This window comes from Arvicanthis niloticus, chromosome 6 (assembly GCF_011762505.2).
Source record: "Arvicanthis niloticus isolate mArvNil1 chromosome 6, mArvNil1.pat.X, whole genome shotgun sequence".
Lineage (NCBI taxonomy): Eukaryota > Metazoa > Chordata > Mammalia > Rodentia > Muridae > Arvicanthis > Arvicanthis niloticus.
Window position 1 is genome coordinate 27,326,809 of NC_047663.1, and position 16,366 is coordinate 27,343,174.

Below are 16,366 nucleotides of genomic sequence, written 5' to 3' on the forward strand. Positions count from 1 at the left end.
GCCTTCCTTTCCCAGCCTTCTGGCCGGTGCTCCCCGAGACCTTGCTGTGGATGACAGCTATACCAACCGGACTGGTGCTGTGTACCTGTGTCCCCTCACTGCCCTCAAGAATGATTGTGAACGGATGGACATTTCAGAGAGAAGTAAGAAAAGCTTGGGGGCAGAGCTAAGTCAGGAGCCTGGCAGAGGAAGCCCAAAGAGGAGATACGAGATACCTGTCAGTGAGGCATGGTGGCTCATGCCTGTTTTTCTAACACTTGAAGCTAAGGCAAAAAGACAGCAAGATCAAGGCTAGCCTGGGCTACATAGTGAGTTCCAGAATAACTTAAGATGTATAATGGGGACCCTAGCTCAAAAACAAAACAAAAAGCAAAACTGATTTGTTTCTTTTCCACCTGTTTCTTGTCACACTGTCATACCGTGTGAGCTCAGAGCAATGACAGACAGAAGAGAGAGGAGAGCGAGCTGCCACCCTCAGGATGCTTTGGATGCTGGAATATGGGATGAGGGACCCGAGCTCATGATCCCTCCCATTCTTGCAGGTGACCCTGACCATCACATTATTGAGGACATGTGGCTTGGAGTGACCGTGGCCAGCCAGGGCCCTGCAGGTAGAGTCCTGGTAAGTAGCAGCATCTTCCCTGAGCCAGGGAGGATGGCAGAAGGTGGTAGGGGATCCTCTGTGGTGGCTGGGACCTTTGCAAATGTCCGCTTCTGTGGCCTCCTGTCTTTATGGGCCTATGTGTTCCCTGATCCCTGCCCTCTGGGGAGAGAGTTGGCTGGCACTCCCTCAAGGCTGCTCATGGTGTGGATCCTGTGTGACCTGCATGGACGCTCACCATCCGTGGGAAAGAGCAGAGAGAACTTGAAGGGGGAAAGGGCAGAGAGTGCCCCAGGCAGTTGGCAGGCGTTCCTTCCTGGGAGGCTGGCTGCCGGAAGAGGCACAGCCCTGATGGCCCTGGCTCACCCTGGCACTGATTTGAGTGCCACTCCCTGCTGTCAATTGTCACCTTCTGCTGCTGACAGTTCTTCAATGTCAGCCCTTGGGATTGAGATTTCTGTGTCCCGGACAGACATTATTTAGGTTTATATAAAATTTACACATAGCAAAAAGGGCAGATCTTAACTTTCTGTGACCAATGATAAGCCTGTGTCAGCAGTAACGCCCATGAAACAGAGCTTACTTACATCACTCCAGAAAGTTCTCTGCACCACCTCCGAGCAGTCAGCACTCCTATAATCATCACAGCTGTCACTTCTGTCCCAAGAACACTATTGTAAGCTTTAGGTTGTCAATCAGTTCATTAGACCACCCTTTTGTACCCCCTGTTGTTTGTGGGTGTGTGTGTCTAGACGTTTGTTTAAGTGATTGTAGACTCTAGGATCAGCTCCTTAACCACCCTTACTCAGTCAAAAAATATTTAGTGAGCACCTACTGTGTTCCCAGCACCAGAAGTTTAAAAGTGCCTAAGGATAAGCTCCTGTGAAATGCTGGTGGTGCTCACAGCTGGGATGTGACAGAAAAAGTGAGCAAGCAAGAGCACCTCCTGTTTCTAGACACTGTAGAGCCCAGAGGCTAATTCAGAGCACTTTTTGTGTAGCCATGTTTGCCTGGAACTCAACTCTGTAGACCACGTTAGTTTCAAATCCAGAGATCTACCTGCCTTTGCCTCCCAATGCTGGATTTGACTCCAGTTTCTGGGAATCTGATGCCTTCTTCTGTCCTCTGCAGGCACCAAACATGGGCATGGCACACAGACATACATTCAGGCAAAATACCTATACACAAAAAAAATAAAATAAAATTAAAAAAAAAAAAAAAAAACCCTGAAAGTTGCTATACGAGAAGAGCTTGTGCTTTTGCTTGGTGTATAGTAAGTGCTCAGTAAGTGTTAGCTGAGCCGAGTGGTGGTAGCACAGAGGCAGGTGGATCACTGAGTTCAAGGCCAGCCTGTTCTACATAGTGAGTTCCAGGTCAGCCAGGGCTATACAGAGAAACCCTGTCTCAAAACAAAACAAAACAAAACAAAACAGAAAGTGTTCAGTATACTTATTAATGCTATTATTATTACTAACTTTAAATGACCCTTTCATTAAACAACAGGGTTATCTGGGAACAAGAGAAACAAGTCCCCTAATCTCTCTGTAAATAGCTCCTTTTAGACCCAGGAGCCTAAGTGTCCCCAGGAGCCTAAGTGTCCCATGTTCCCTCATCCTCAATTCCTTTCACCAAGATCTCTAAGCTGCTCTCAAATTCATGCCTTCTGGCTTCCCCAGATCTGCTCCCGACCCTTGAGTCCAGTATAATGGGTAGGTAGGTCTCAGTGTACACACAGGATGAAACAGAAGCCAGACTTCCACTTGGGCCTTGACCCACAAAGCTGGCAGTGCTCAGGGTGAGAGCTATAGCTTGCCATGGTTCCCTGATCTTGGCTAACCCCATGTGTGTGTGTGTGTTTGCTGGTCCCTAGGTCTGTGCCCATCGATACACCAAGGTGCTGTGGTCTGGGCTCGAAGACCAGAGGCGCATGGTAGGCAAGTGCTATGTGCGTGGCAACGACCTCCAGCTCGACCCTGGCGATGACTGGCAGACATACCACAATGAGATGTGTAACAGCAACACTGACTACCTGCAGACTGGCATGTGCCAGCTGGGCACCAGCGGCGGCTTTACCCAGAACACTGTATACTTCGGTGCCCCTGGTGCCTACAACTGGAAAGGTAGGGGGTGGGAGAAGGGGATGCAACAGAGACGATCCGTCAGCAAGCCACAGCCAGTCGAGACCATCCAGGGTCAGGGTCACAAGAGACAGGGTCGCAGGCCAACGGCAGTATTAAAGCACTCACTGTGTGCTGACAGTTTTACATGTGCCATCTTTAAATCTTCTGTGTATGTACACATGTGCACATATGGCTGTAGAGGCCAGAGGTTGACATCTGTTCCTCAGTTGCTCCCATGGTCTCTCGGTACACCTGGAGTGCACCGTTGCAGCGGGAGGGGAGTGGCTGGCCAGTGAGCTCCGTGGATTTGTCTGTTTTCACCCTGGCAGAGCTGGGATTATAGACACGTGATGCTGCACCTGACCTTTTGTATGGATGCTGGGAATCTGAATCCAGGGTCTCATGCTTCCATGGCAAAGACTTCTCTGAATCCCCAGTTCCCTACACATATCTTAGACAATCTGAAAAACACACGTGTGTGTGTGTGTGTGTGTGTGTGTGTGTGAGAGAGAGAGAGAGAGAGAGAGAGAGAGAGAGAGAGAGAGAGGTGGTAGATCACACTATGAACTTTCTATGTAGCCTAGGCTATTTTTAGACTCATAGCAATTCTCCTGTCTCTATTTCCTGAGTGCTGAAATTATATATAAAATATATAATATAAAACTAAACACTATGTAATATATGTTATGTATTATATAACACACACACACTCTCTCTCTCTCTCTCTCTCTCACACACACACACACACACACACACACACACATATATATATATATATATATATATATAGAGAGAGAGAGAGAGAGAGAGAGAGAGAGAGAGAGCGCATTTCTAAAGTCCTTGGGTGACACAGCATTTTATACCCATTTACTTAATTAAAAACTTTGTCTTAGAGAAAGCCTAAATTAGGAAACCTAGATTGGATTGCGACCCATCTGATGTCAGCTCAACCTCTGGGAACTTTCACAAGCATGCTTCTGGTGCAGCACTAAAATCTTAGCTAAGGATTTGTTAGAAGCAAGAGCAAAAATGGTCAGTTCAGTGGCACTGTCCTGTGATCCCAGCTATTTGGAGGCTGAGGCAGGAGGATTCCGTAATCCTGCATGGGATATACAGTGAGTTCAGGTCCAACATGAGTAATTTAGCAAGACCCTGTTTTAAGATTTTTTTTTTTAAATTCAACCTTCAGTACCTCAAACTAAGGAGAGAGAGAGAGAGAGAGAAAAAAAAAGTCCCTCCTGTCCCTCCACCTCCCTCATCCCTTTTTCAGCATTCAGTGTCTTAGGACTCCTTCCACACTGACTTGTGCATTGGTGTTTTGCTGGGATGTGTGTCTGTGTGAAGGTGTCAGATCCCGTGGAACTGGAATTACAGACAGTAGTGAGCTGCCTTTGGGAACAGAACCCAGGTCCTCTGGAAGAGCAGCCAGTGCTCGTAACTACTGAGCCATCTCTCCAGTCCCTTGTTTTAGTATTTATGGGTATCTTCTTAAAAGCAAACAGGATCTCTTTGGCCTTCCACATTCTCTTTGCATGCCTCATAAGCTAAAAGCAGTGTCTTGGTCAATACTTACAGGACTGTGCTTTTGAGGTTACAGAATATTTCATTGTCTCGGAATCCTTCCTTTAAGAGCTGGAGAGATGGCTCAGCACCCACAGCTCACAGCTGTCTATAACTCTAACTCCAGGGGACCCAACGCCCTCTTCTGGCCTCTACAGGCACTGCATGCAGGTGGTGCACAGACATACATGCAGCAAAACACCCATACCTATAATCACAGAAACCCCATGTAGTGCTACATGCCAGCAGCTGGGAGGCTGGGGCCTGCCGATCATGAGCTCAGGCCCTGTCTGATCCCCTGGGACTGGAGTTACAGACCACTGTGCTTTACCGTTGGTGTTGGGAATCAAACCTGGGTCTCCTAGAAGAGCAGCGGCCAGTGTTCTTGTCCCCTGAGCCATCTCTCTAGCCCCATTCCCCCCCCACACACACACAAACCCCCCTACATCAAAAACATTCTTAAAGAGGAAGTGATTTATCAGCCAGGCAATGGTGGCGCACACTTTTAGTCCCAGAGTTCAGGAGGCAGAGGCAAACAGATCTCTGAGAATTCAAGGCTAGCCTGGTCTAGGGAGCGAGTTCCAAGACAGCTAGGGCTACCAAAAGAAACCTTGTCTTGGTGAACAAGAAAAGACAAAACAAAACAAAGAACAACAACAACAACAACAAAAACCAGGAAGTGATTTATCAGTGTAGTGCTCACACACGGTGTTGTTGTTGTTGTGGGGAGGTGGGCTTGGTAGAGGAAAAGGCTGTGGCTAATTCTTCCCGCTCCCCTTGCCCCATCTTTTTGCAGGAAACAGCTACATGATTCAGCGGAAGGACTGGGATTTATCTGAATATAGCTACAGGGGCTCAGAGGACCAGGGAAACCTCTATATTGGTAAGCCCAATGCTGGTGGTCTGTTGCAGGATGGGAGGAGCTACCTTGATTGCTAACACACTGGCCCTCTTACTCCTGGTGTGCTGTGGGGTGACACTACTGTGCAGATGTGCCTGGAGGCATGTAGTTCAGTTAGCACAGCCTCATTGAGCCTGCATGCAAGACTCTGCACATGGTTTAAGCTTTCAGATGCAAAGTCGGTTCTGTGATGAAACTCAAAACCCAGAAGGCTCCGGCTCCGACCAGCTCTGAGGCCCACTGAATTACTCAGCTTGGCCCAGAGGAATAGAGGGTGGGCAACAAGGATAGGCTCAGTATTGAAGGGGACAGATTCCCTGGGGGCTTTGATTGAACACCCGCCCCCCCATCCCAGGGTACACGGTGCAGGTAGGCAGTGCCATCCTACATCCCACGGAAATCACTGTTGTGACGGGCGCTCCACGGCACCGGCATATGGGCGCTGTCTTCTTGCTGAAACAAGAGTCAGGTGGAGACCTGCAGAGGAAGCAGGTGCTGAAGGGCACGCAGGTGGGCTCTTATTTTGGCAGTGCCATTGCCCTGGCAGACCTGAACAATGATGGGTGAGAATCCAGGGACACGGGGCACCCTCTGGGGCTAGGGGGAAAGGAGGGTGGTGGTGGCAGGCTTGCTCAAGCTAGATCAGGGAAGTAGAAGCTTTGCGTTCTCCTTCTCACGTTTGCATTCACTGTTTTCAAGGTCTCAATCACACCTTATGGGAGTCTGGAAATTTGCATGTCATTTGCATGACACCTGTGCTTGCTTGTCTGTACCTGTCATTCATTCATAAGGTGCCAATGGGGTAGGGGCATTTTTGGGGGGGTGTGGTCTTTGCCTGCATGATTTCTCTGTGACATGTTTGGTGGGTCTTGCTGGCCTTCTCAGGGACTGTGGTCAGACCTGGTGTCATTTGCTCAGTTGCATGGCCCTTGGCAACATCATGCTCATTAGATGACGTTTGCAACGTCTATCAGGGGACGACTTCACGCTTCCATTCCCACTCTTGCCCTGTGCAGGTGGCAGGACCTCCTGGTGGGTGCTCCCTACTACTTTGAACGGAAAGAGGAGGTAGGGGGTGCCGTCTATGTCTTCATGAACCAGGCCGGCACATCCTTCCCTGATCAACCTTCCCTCCTGCTTCATGGCCCCAGTCGCTCTGCCTTTGGCGTCTCTGTCGCCAGCATTGGTGACATCAACCAGGATGGATTCCAGGGTAGGAGCCAGCATCTCTCCTTCAGAACCCTCACTGACTGAGCACCAGCTGCACTGCTTGACAGGACTCACAGCTCAAAGATGTAAAAGAGAGGATGCGTAGAGGGTGCTGAGTGGGTTGGGTTGAGAGTGCACAGAAGAGGGGTTCAGAGAGCATACAGCGTGAACACAGGAGCGATGTCATGTATACTACCGAAGTGTACCCAGGGGACAAGCTGGTGAAGTGAGTGCTCTGGAAGCCAGGCAGAGGAAACGGCGTTTTCTGTTTGGGTCATAGTGAGAGTAAGGTGGGAGGTATAGCTTGGTACTTTGGAGGGTGATTCTTGGTGGTGTTGGGGGGGGGGGGCTATGGGGCGGAAGCAGGTAGGAATCTGGGGGAGGTAGGGTCAAAAATGTACTATATCAGGTGATAAGAAAGGGCTGGCACAATGAGGGAGCCCTAGGTATAGTGCCATTCCCTTGCTAGTGTTCTGTGGGACCCGGGGCACAATACAGTCAGTCAGACCCAGGGAGAAGTCACAGGGAGGGCATGTTACAATATGAGTCCAATTACTGTGGAAGCACTTAGCTTACCAAAAAGTCAGTTCTCTGACAATCTCAGTTTCCCACAACACAGCCGAGAGCCAAAGGAGGGAAGGCAAAGTTTCTCAGGAGGTAGACATGGATACTGGGAGGTCAGCTCACAGGCCTAGGAGCGTCCCACAGAGGGCTCAGTTGTTTTCAGCCTAGGGTCTGCTCACTGTCCTTGGCATCCTTTCTAGTCACCCCGGCCTCAGATCAAACGTAGCCGATGAGTCCAGCAAAGACTGAGATCATCAAACGTGTTGAGTTTACTTGACGAGGCCCTAGCTTAGCATTTTAAAAGTCTTGACATGTGAAGTTCCATCATGCTAGAGCAAAATCCACTGCAGTGTGGTATACATATAATCCAGTTTCCTGGCTGTGTGACCTTGTGACCTTGTGATTTGACCCTGCTCATCTATAAAGGGAGTAAATAATAGTACATGATAGCACACCACCCCAACACATACACACACACACACACACACACACACACACACACACACACACACGAGCTGGTGGTTATCCACAGGGAATGGCTTTTCCTTTCTGGTCTTGATCGTAGATGTAGAACCAAGGTATCCAGAGATCCAGAGAGGTGGTTGTTGGGGTTGGGGATATGGAAAGTGGGACACGCTAGGTTCTGCTGGGGAATGTGACGCATGGCTCTGTCTGTGGCGCTCACTTGGCCGTGTGACTTTGAGGAAGTTTCTTCCCCTTTCCTAAGCCTCCATTGCCACCAGAGCTCTGGAGCTCTGAGGTTCCTTCTCTGCTGCTCTGAACTCTTGTGCCAGGGTGAGGTGACCGCCACGCTGGGCTCAGTGGCCTGGAGCAGAGAGTGAAAGGGCTATGGAGCCTGGTATGCCTAGTGACTCTGCCCCGTCTCTCCTTCTCAGACATTGCTGTAGGAGCTCCATTTGAGGGCTTGGGCAAAGTATACATCTACCACAGCAGCTCCGGGGGGCTCCTCAGGCAGCCCCAGCAGGTATGAACGGGTGGGGATAAGTCCGAGACCCCCATCCTCCTGGGCCCCCTCCTCCAGGCACGTCTCCGAGCCTGTCCCTACCACGTTCTCCTGGCTTTAGATAATTCATGGAGAGAAACTAGGACTGCCGGGCTTGGCCACCTTCGGCTACTCTCTGAGTGGGAAGATGGATGTGGATGAAAACTTTTACCCAGACCTGCTAGTAGGGAGCCTGTCGGACCACATTGTGCTGCTGCGGTGAGCTAGGAGACTGGGCAGGGTCATGTCCCTCCTCCGCTCTGCCCACCTTCGTCAGTGATCCCCAGAAACCTGAACCCTAGCCCTGGCTTGGGATAGCAGAAAATACTGATTCTGCCTGCTTTCTTGTTACTATAGGGCCCGACCTGTCATCAATATCCTCCATAGGACCTTGGTGGCCAGGCCAGCTGTGTTGGACCCCTCACTTTGTACAGCTACTTCCTGGTGAGATTGTCAGCCCAGCTCTTCCTACCCACTCCTTAGACCTCAGGCACTAAGCCCTTCCCCTAGACATGCCTGATGTCCCACCATCAGCAGCTGGGCTCTAGGGTCAGTAGCATCTTTCCTATCCAATCTCACTTAAAGTCAAAGTTCCTTGCAGGAGCTAATGCGTGAGCACAAGCTGAGGGACAGCTCTGGACCATCGAGCTCAAAGCCCAGCCACCGACTGCCAGGAGAGAGCAGGGGGAACTCTGAAGAGTGAGAGATGGAAGGAAAGGGAAAAGGGCTGGGCAGTCATGGCACACGTCTTTAATCCCAGCACTTGGGAGGCAGAGGCAGGTGGATTTCTGAGTTCAAGGCCAGCCTGGTCTACAGAGTGAGTTCCAGGACAGCCAGGGCTACACAGAGAAACCCTGTCTCGAAAAACAAAACAAACAAACAAAAAAAAAAACACAACAAAAACCAAAAATAAAAAAAAAAAAAAAAAGAGAGAGAGAAAGGGAAAAGAAATGCTCTTAGGTGGTTGGGTGTGGGGAGGGAGAGTCTCTCTGGGCAAATTATTCATCTGAGTCTCAGGTAACCTAGAAAAGGTAATAACCAAATAACAGGGTTCTTGAGACAATTAAATGAGATGCTATATAAAAAAAATGCTAAGCACAGTAGTCTATACCTTAGGTGTAAAACAAACAAGCAAGCAAACAAACAAACAAAACATCACCACCACCCCAAAACCCAGTTGCTGATAGAGCTTACATCAGTAGTCACCCTGAGGGCTTTTTGTGGATATCAATCTGGTAGCAAAAGGGTCGGGGGCAGGCAGAGCTGAATATCAGGGGATCGGAGACAAAAGTAGGATCTGGAGATCCCAAGACCTGGACTGGGCCATCAGTCACCTGCTAACATCAAACAAACCCTGCTGTTCCCTGGACCTCAGTTTCCCTGCTGGTGACCTCTAGAAGCCGTGAGAAGTCACCTCAGCTTTGTGGACTCCCCACTTTCCTCCACAAGGGTCCTGAGTTATTTGCCTACCACAAGAGTTAAAAGCAGGACATGACTGTCCTTCCCACTGTGACCAGGCCCTGCTGTGTATTCCCTCACCCCCAACAGTGTTCAGGTGGAGCTGTGCTTTGCCTACAACCAAAGCGCTGGGAACCCCAACTACAGGCGGAACATCAGTGAGTGCTGGCCCCAGCATGCTCAGGTGGGAGAGAGATGGGGGTGTGTTCACCTGGCCACCTGCTGACTGCCCTGTCTGTCCACAGCCCTGGCTTACACACTGGAGGCTGACAGGGACCGACGCCCGCCCAGGCTCCGATTTGCCCGTAGCCAGTCTTCTGTTTTCCATGGCTTCTTCTCCATGCCAGAGACACATTGCCAGACATTGGAGCTACTGCTGATGGTGAGAGAGGCGTTGTGGAGGAGGATGGGGGCCCTGAGATCTCTGGGAGAGGTGGCCAGTGTCCCTTTAAGTCAAAGCTCACAGACAGGGGTATCCCCAAAAAACAGAGTTTGGGGAAGTCAGTCTGGTAAATATGGATTGGGCGGATGATGGTGGCTGCACACAGCAGATCGTCCATGTTTGGAGGAAGATAAGCCCCAAGATGGGGCCAAGGGGCTTATCACCTTAGAAAAGAGGTGTTGCCTCTGGCCCAGTCTGGAAAGAATGGGTCCCCGATTCAGGACAAGCTCAGTTCCTCTTTGGGGCATCATGGTGTTATAGGAAGTAGACCTGGATGGAGATCCATAAAGTAAAGGGGAATCCCTGTCCCATCGAGACAGGGCACTGCAAGATAGTAGGACTCGATTTGGTGATTGGATTAGTGGGGGTTCAGCTTAACTAGGGGGTTAGGGTAGAGAGAAGCCCAGCCTCTACCTGGGTCTTAGTCTAGCTAGGGTTTAATGAGGATTCAGCTTGGGGACTCTGTTCATGGCACCCTCTTCCCCAGGACAATGTTCGTGATAAACTCCGTCCTATCGTCATTGCCATGAACTATTCCTTACCTTTGCGCATGCCCGATCGTCTCAAGCTGGGCTTGCGGTCTCTGGATGCCTACCCAGTCCTCAACCAGGCACAGGCTATGGAGAATCACACTGAGGTGAGCAGGCCCTCTCCGGGCCAGGAGGGCTGTAGGGTCAGAAGGTGATGTGTGGGTTGCAGCCCCTCAAGGCTTCCACTGTCCCTAGGTCCACTTCCAGAAAGAATGCGGGCCAGACAACAAGTGTGACAGCAACCTGCAGATGCAAGCAGCCTTCGTGTCTGAGCAACTGCAGCCTCTAAGCAGGTGGTATTTGGGTGACCCTGATTGGTCAAGGGCTAGGCGGGGCCCTACTGGCTGACAGAATTGGGGCAAGGTCTCACTGGGCAGGGGTAGGGTGGATATGAGCAGAGGTGCTTTAATTAGCCTAGTATGACTTGGTTACCCACCCCCACCCCATGACTTTCCTAGCCCTGAAGGCCCGAGGGGCGGAGCCTGGAGGCCTGAGGGGCGGAGCCTAGTGGAGCTGAGGCTTTTGACTGAGTCCCAGACTCCTCTCTTCAGGCTCCAGTACAGCAGAGACACTAAGAAACTCTTCTTGAGCATCAATGTGACCAATTCGCCGAGCCGCCAACGGGCTGGGGAAGACGCTCATGAGGCGCTACTCAGCTTAGAGGTGCCACCCATTCTGCTACGGTCCTCAGTGCGCCCAGTGAGTGCCCACTGTCCAGGCTATTTGCACCCCACTGTATATGACCTTTATTTGAATTATCATTTGCTGTGCTGTGCTGACCATGTTTAGAACTGGGGTAACCCTGCTACTCGGTAGACAAGCCTTCAGGCCTTCTAGTGTGCTCTCCCCCTCCCCCCCCCCCAGACGGAAGACAAGTATAACTCTGACCTTATTTCCTTTCTTTCCTCAGGCTGGGACCTGCCAAGGCAATGAGACCATCTTGTGTGAGCTAGGAAATCCCTTCAAACGGAACCAGAGGGTGAGACCTGGCCACATCCTCCTCTCCTGGCGAGCTTCTAGCCATCTTACCTGCCCAATTCATGGGATTTCTTGAAGCAAAGAACCAGAGTGGAGGAGGGGAAGGCACAACAGGGGGTGAGAAGAGGCCCAGAGACTAAACTATGGAGCCACTAGGGATCCATGTATGATTCTAGGGAAGGCGCAAACAAGGAGACCACTTGGGCTGAGCCCTGATGCTGTGCTCACCCTACAGCTAACGCCACGTCTTTTATCTGATGTACTATCTCAGCTTTCCCTAATACGATAGCTATTTCACGGAATAGGAAACGCAGGCGTAGAGAGTCTCAGAAACTTGCTTTAAGGTTTCAAAAAGGTGGCAGAGGATCCCCAAAGCAGCAGTGACGTCCAACGATCTTATCACTGAGATAGGAAGCAGAGATGGACACGGAGGAGGGAAGGGGATCTCCCCAGGCCACAGCCCCCCTGCTCCGTTTCAATGCTCCTTTCTGTTTCCTTGACCCTTGTGCTAGATGGAGCTGCTCATTGCCTTTGAGGTCATCGGGGTGACCTTGCACACGAGGGACCTTCAGGCTCGTCTACAGCTATCCACGTGAGTGACCCAGTGGAGGTAGTCTGGTCAGGGCTGAGCCCCTATCCTGGGTCTCCTTCTTACCACCTGCATTTTCTCCTCAGGTCAAGTCACCAGGACAACTTGCAGCCCGTGCTCCTGACTTTGCAGGTGGACTACACCCTCCAGGCCTCGCTCAGCTTGTGGGTATCGCTCTGTTCCCGGTCCTTTGTGCCTGAGCCAGGGCTTCCCTACCCTCAAGGAGCCTCCTAAGCTCCCCTGACACCTCTCTTGGTCTGAGGTCCCCCTGGGTCATCCTTTCCTGATAGCCATGGTCGCTATGATGGTTGCATTATTATTCCCTGTATGTAACACAGATAGGAGGGGCAGCATTAGCACTTGGGGCTAAGGTTATGGTCTCTTCCCTTTCTTTCATTTTTTTCCACTTTGTTTTCTTGATGATATTTACCTTTGTGTGTGTGTGTGTGATGTGTGTTAGCACGTGCATGTGTGAGAGTGCAGATGTGTGCATGATACACTACACATGTGGAGGTCAGAGGACAATATGAGGTGTTGCATCTCCCCTACATCTTGTGTGGGGCAGGGGGTTTCTCTGCTGTTGGCCATTGCATTCATGAGAATGCATTTGCAGGCTAGCTGGTCCATGGGCTTCCTTAGGGATCCTCCTGTCTTAGGGATCCCCCCCCCCCCGCCCACCTCACATTAGGAGCACTTGGATCACAGATGTGTGGTACTGCACTCAGTACCACTTAATGGGTTCTGAGGGGATTTAAACTCAGAACCTCAGTCTTTCATAGCGAGTGCTTTACCCACTGAGCCACCTCCCCAGTCACCCCCAATTTAAATTTTTTTCTTAGATTTATTTTATTTCATATATACAGAGTGTTTTGACTGCATATATGTCTGTGCAGCATGTACATGCCTGGTGCCCATGAAGGTTAGGAGAGGGCGTCAGGTCCCCTGAAACTGGAGTTACAAATGGTGCTGAAAACTGAATCCAAGTTCTCTGGAAGAGCAACAAGTGCTCTTAACCTCTGGGCCATCTCTTCAGCCCCTCCCCCACGTTCTTGGAAAGCCTACTGTGCAAGCATGTCAAAGACATCTTAGTGATTATTTTGTGTCACTGTCCCGTACTGCACCAACTGTTACTAACCCCACCTTGTAGGAACCTGAGGCTCAGGAAGGATCTGTAGTCTGTGTGAGGCCGCACAGCTGAGCATGGTAGAACTGGGGTTTATGTGCCAGGGGCATTGTAGGCGACCCACCTCGGCACTATAGTCCCCTCTTGCAGGGCTCTGGCCTCCTGTCCGCTTTGACTCGGGTGTCTTCTCACCCAGGATGAACCATCGGCTGCAGAGCTTCTTTGGTGGGACAGTGATGGGTGAGGCTGCCATGAAAACTGTGAAGGATGTGGGAAGCCCCCTGAAATATGAATTCCAGGTGAGGGCACCTCTGGGGTCCTGGCTGGCGGCTCTTCTGAAAGACAGCAGGGAGACTGTTCGTAGTCTGGGGGCTCAAAAGTGGAAGGATTTAGGGTTGTTGAGTTGTGGGTGGTTTTCCAAAGGATGGTAACCATGACACACGGCTCATGTGTGCCCACAGGTGAGCCCAGTGGGAGATGGGCTGGCAGCCTTGGGCACACTGGTTCTAGGTCTGGAGTGGCCCTATGAAGTTAGCAATGGCAAGTGGCTGCTGTATCCCACGGAGATCACCATCCATAGCAATGGGTCCTGGCCCTGCCGGCCATCTGGAAACCTTGTCAACCCTCTCAACCTTACTCTCTCTGTAAGTCCATCAGCAGGAATGGTTCGTGTGCATCTTGTTTGCATCCCGGAGGGCAGAAAAGCCAGAGTCTTCCCTTGCCGCCTCAGTGGTCTTCGGGAGCCTGACTATTCCCTGTCCCTGTCCTGTCTCCCATCAGCTATTCTATCTCTCTCTGTCTTCCCAACATATCTCTGCCCTCTTCAGGACGCTGGAGTCAAGCCACTGTCCCCACAGCGCAGACGAAGGCAACTGGACCCAGGGGGAGACCAGGGTTCCGCGCCTGTCACGCTAGCTGCTACCAAAAAAGCCAAGTCTGAGACCGTGTTGGTGAGTGAGTGGCCAGTGGACTGCACAGCCTGTCACAAGGCACATGGGCATCAAGGGCCCACAGGCAAGGGTGATAGAGACCACTCACACAGAGACACCAGTCTAGAGAGATGCTGTAGACCCGGGCCTCAAGAACCTCTTGACAGAAAAACAGACTTATGTCCTATCCTAGAGCACATCGAACACAGAGGTCCCAAAGAGGAAATGCTGGCAGATTCCAAGGCTTCACACCCTGTTGGGTGTAGCTTGGGCATTTGTTGTGGGGAGGATGTGTAGAGCAGAGTGGTCTATGCAGGAAGAGGTTGAGAGACCCAGGGGAAGCCTAACTGGCTAGAGAGGTTGCAGGGGTATCCTAAGACAACAGACAACACTCACCGTGCTTGGCCTGGGAGAGGTTTCTGAGGCTGCACCTTGCCAGCCTGAGCAGGGACTATGCTTCATGTTTGTGTTCCCTGAGTCAGATGGGCTTGGCCCCAGAGTGCATCTCGAATGTTCCTGAAGTAGAGGAATGTGAACAAACAAAACAGTGAACCCTTGTCACTCCAGGGTGGGACGAAGTCTGGGAGGGTAGAAGGTAAGGAGCCAGCATCAGGTCTAGAGATTCAGGCTATCTTCCGTCTGTCCTCCTGCCCACCTCAGACCTGTTCCAATGGCCGCGCCCGCTGTGTGTGGCTGGAGTGTCCCCTTCCCGATTCCTCCAATGTTACCAATGTGACCGTGAAGGCGCGGGTGTGGAACAGCACCTTCATTGAGGTTAGTGCTGGGTGTGGAGGCCTTTATTGTTATCCACTTGGGTAAGGAGAGTGATAGGGAGGGATGGAAGCCAGGGTGTGGTGTGTGTGTGTGTGTGTGTGTGTGTGTGTGTAACAGTATCATGTTCTGTACAGTTGTGTGTCTGTTACTATGGCCACATCAGTGTTATGGTTGCTTGTATGTGAATCTGTGGTACTTCTAAAATGACCTTTTATGTATCTTTTACATTTTATCTCTGTGCCTTTGCCCTTGGCTCCCCCATGCCCACTGGAATGCCAGCTTCTTTTTTCCTGTCTCTGTGTGTGAATTCCCTATTCGGCCATCAAAGTCTCCAGCAACCTTTGCTTCTCATCATTGAGATCCTAGCTAAGTTCTCAGCTGGAGTCCTCTCCTCCAGAAAGAATAACATGTCTTTCCTGGAAGTTACCGGGGTCACCTGTCCTGCTTGGATAGGTTATGGTTACCCTTATACCAGCCTTCTCTTGTTAATCTAGTCTAACCTTTTCTTAAGACTAGACTGTCAATCTTTCTGGCCTATGTGATTGGTTTCTGTCATATCTACTCAGTTTCCAACACTGGACCACAGAAGTCACCTTAGGTAAATGAAGGGGTGTGGCTATGTACCTGAAACAGGTGCTGTGTGGGACGGGGGACCATGAAAGGATAGCATGGTTTGTAAAGTGGGGATGGTAATGAGGGAAGCATGGAGGAGCATGTTTTATTATCCTTTGGAGCTGAGCAAGGGGGATGTGGGAGAAGCGAGCATGAATCCCCTTTATATTTGTGTGTGTGCGTGAATGAAATTGGTCTGCTTGCTCAGTGGAGGCTATGAATGTCCCTGTTGAGGCCTTTTGCTCAGTGAGTGCATTTCCCTCAGATGTAGGACCTGAGAGGTGACTGTGAGATTGGATGTGCTGGATATAGATGAGGGAGGCTCTCTCCTGTAGGAGGGCAGAGACCTGTATGAGTAGATGGGAGAGTGGCTTGGCATCTAGTTTGACGAATGATCTTGACAGCCAAGGGAGCAAATTGACAACATACACACTGTCTGAAAAGAGGTTACGGGGGCTCTTGGCTTCTTTTAGGGCTAGGTAAATGGTATATTGTTCTTTATATTGGGGGGATTGGTGGGGGATCTCTTTGAATTGGAAGGATAGAGGGTTCATCCTCAGGGAAGTAGTATATTACTGTTGCAGCTCCCCTCTTTCTCCCATCAGTAAATATTGAGGGGGCTCCTGCTATGGGCTGTCTTGAGAATAGTTTGGGGGGGGGGTAGCCATCACAACAGAGGGAGGGCAGAGGCCCATTTTTCATCAGGATAATGGTTGTCAATTTTTCCTGGGAATCCTATTAAGCTGACAGCAAAGTGGGAATGATTTTTGATTAGCCACTGAACGTTGGAGAGGGAGAAGGAGGTGACAAGAACATCAAGTTTTCCTAGGGTTTGTAGGGCTCTATCCCTGCCATTTTTAATCATGTTAGCAAGTGCATCCACTTCATAAATTTGGGGTGCACCACCCATTGGTATGCAGCCATTCTAGCACCCCTGATGTTGGTAAAGGGCTCCTACAAGTGTAGGGGAGGA

General features: G+C 50.7%; 1 protein-coding gene across 3 annotated transcripts in view; it reads left to right on the forward strand.

Moving 5' to 3' along the window:
* Itga3 (integrin subunit alpha 3) overlaps nucleotides 1–16,366 on the forward strand; it is a 33,499-nt gene that overhangs the window by 7,523 nt on the left and 9,610 nt on the right. For 2 of the 3 annotated variants that reach the window (XM_034506156.2, XM_034506157.2), the window contains exons 2-22: nucleotides 16–143; nucleotides 543–622; nucleotides 2,472–2,721; nucleotides 5,078–5,164; nucleotides 5,538–5,745; nucleotides 6,199–6,395; nucleotides 7,852–7,940; nucleotides 8,041–8,177; nucleotides 8,316–8,402; nucleotides 9,507–9,574; nucleotides 9,662–9,798; nucleotides 10,346–10,495; nucleotides 10,584–10,681; nucleotides 10,940–11,087; nucleotides 11,299–11,367; nucleotides 11,879–11,958; nucleotides 12,042–12,119; nucleotides 13,275–13,377; nucleotides 13,540–13,722; nucleotides 13,906–14,028; nucleotides 14,668–14,781. In XM_034506156.2, coding sequence (XP_034362047.1) covers nucleotides 16–143; nucleotides 543–622; nucleotides 2,472–2,721; nucleotides 5,078–5,164; nucleotides 5,538–5,745; nucleotides 6,199–6,395; nucleotides 7,852–7,940; nucleotides 8,041–8,177; nucleotides 8,316–8,402; nucleotides 9,507–9,574; nucleotides 9,662–9,798; nucleotides 10,346–10,495; nucleotides 10,584–10,681; nucleotides 10,940–11,087; nucleotides 11,299–11,367; nucleotides 11,879–11,958; nucleotides 12,042–12,119; nucleotides 13,275–13,377; nucleotides 13,540–13,722; nucleotides 13,906–14,028; nucleotides 14,668–14,781 — 2,614 coding nt within the window. The remainder of the gene's footprint in view (nucleotides 1–15; nucleotides 144–542; nucleotides 623–2,471; nucleotides 2,722–5,077; nucleotides 5,165–5,537; nucleotides 5,746–6,198; nucleotides 6,396–7,851; nucleotides 7,941–8,040; nucleotides 8,178–8,315; nucleotides 8,403–9,506; nucleotides 9,575–9,661; nucleotides 9,799–10,345; nucleotides 10,496–10,583; nucleotides 10,682–10,939; nucleotides 11,088–11,298; nucleotides 11,368–11,878; nucleotides 11,959–12,041; nucleotides 12,120–13,274; nucleotides 13,378–13,539; nucleotides 13,723–13,905; nucleotides 14,029–14,667; nucleotides 14,782–16,366) is intronic. The other variant, XM_076935942.1, reaches the window with a different exon arrangement.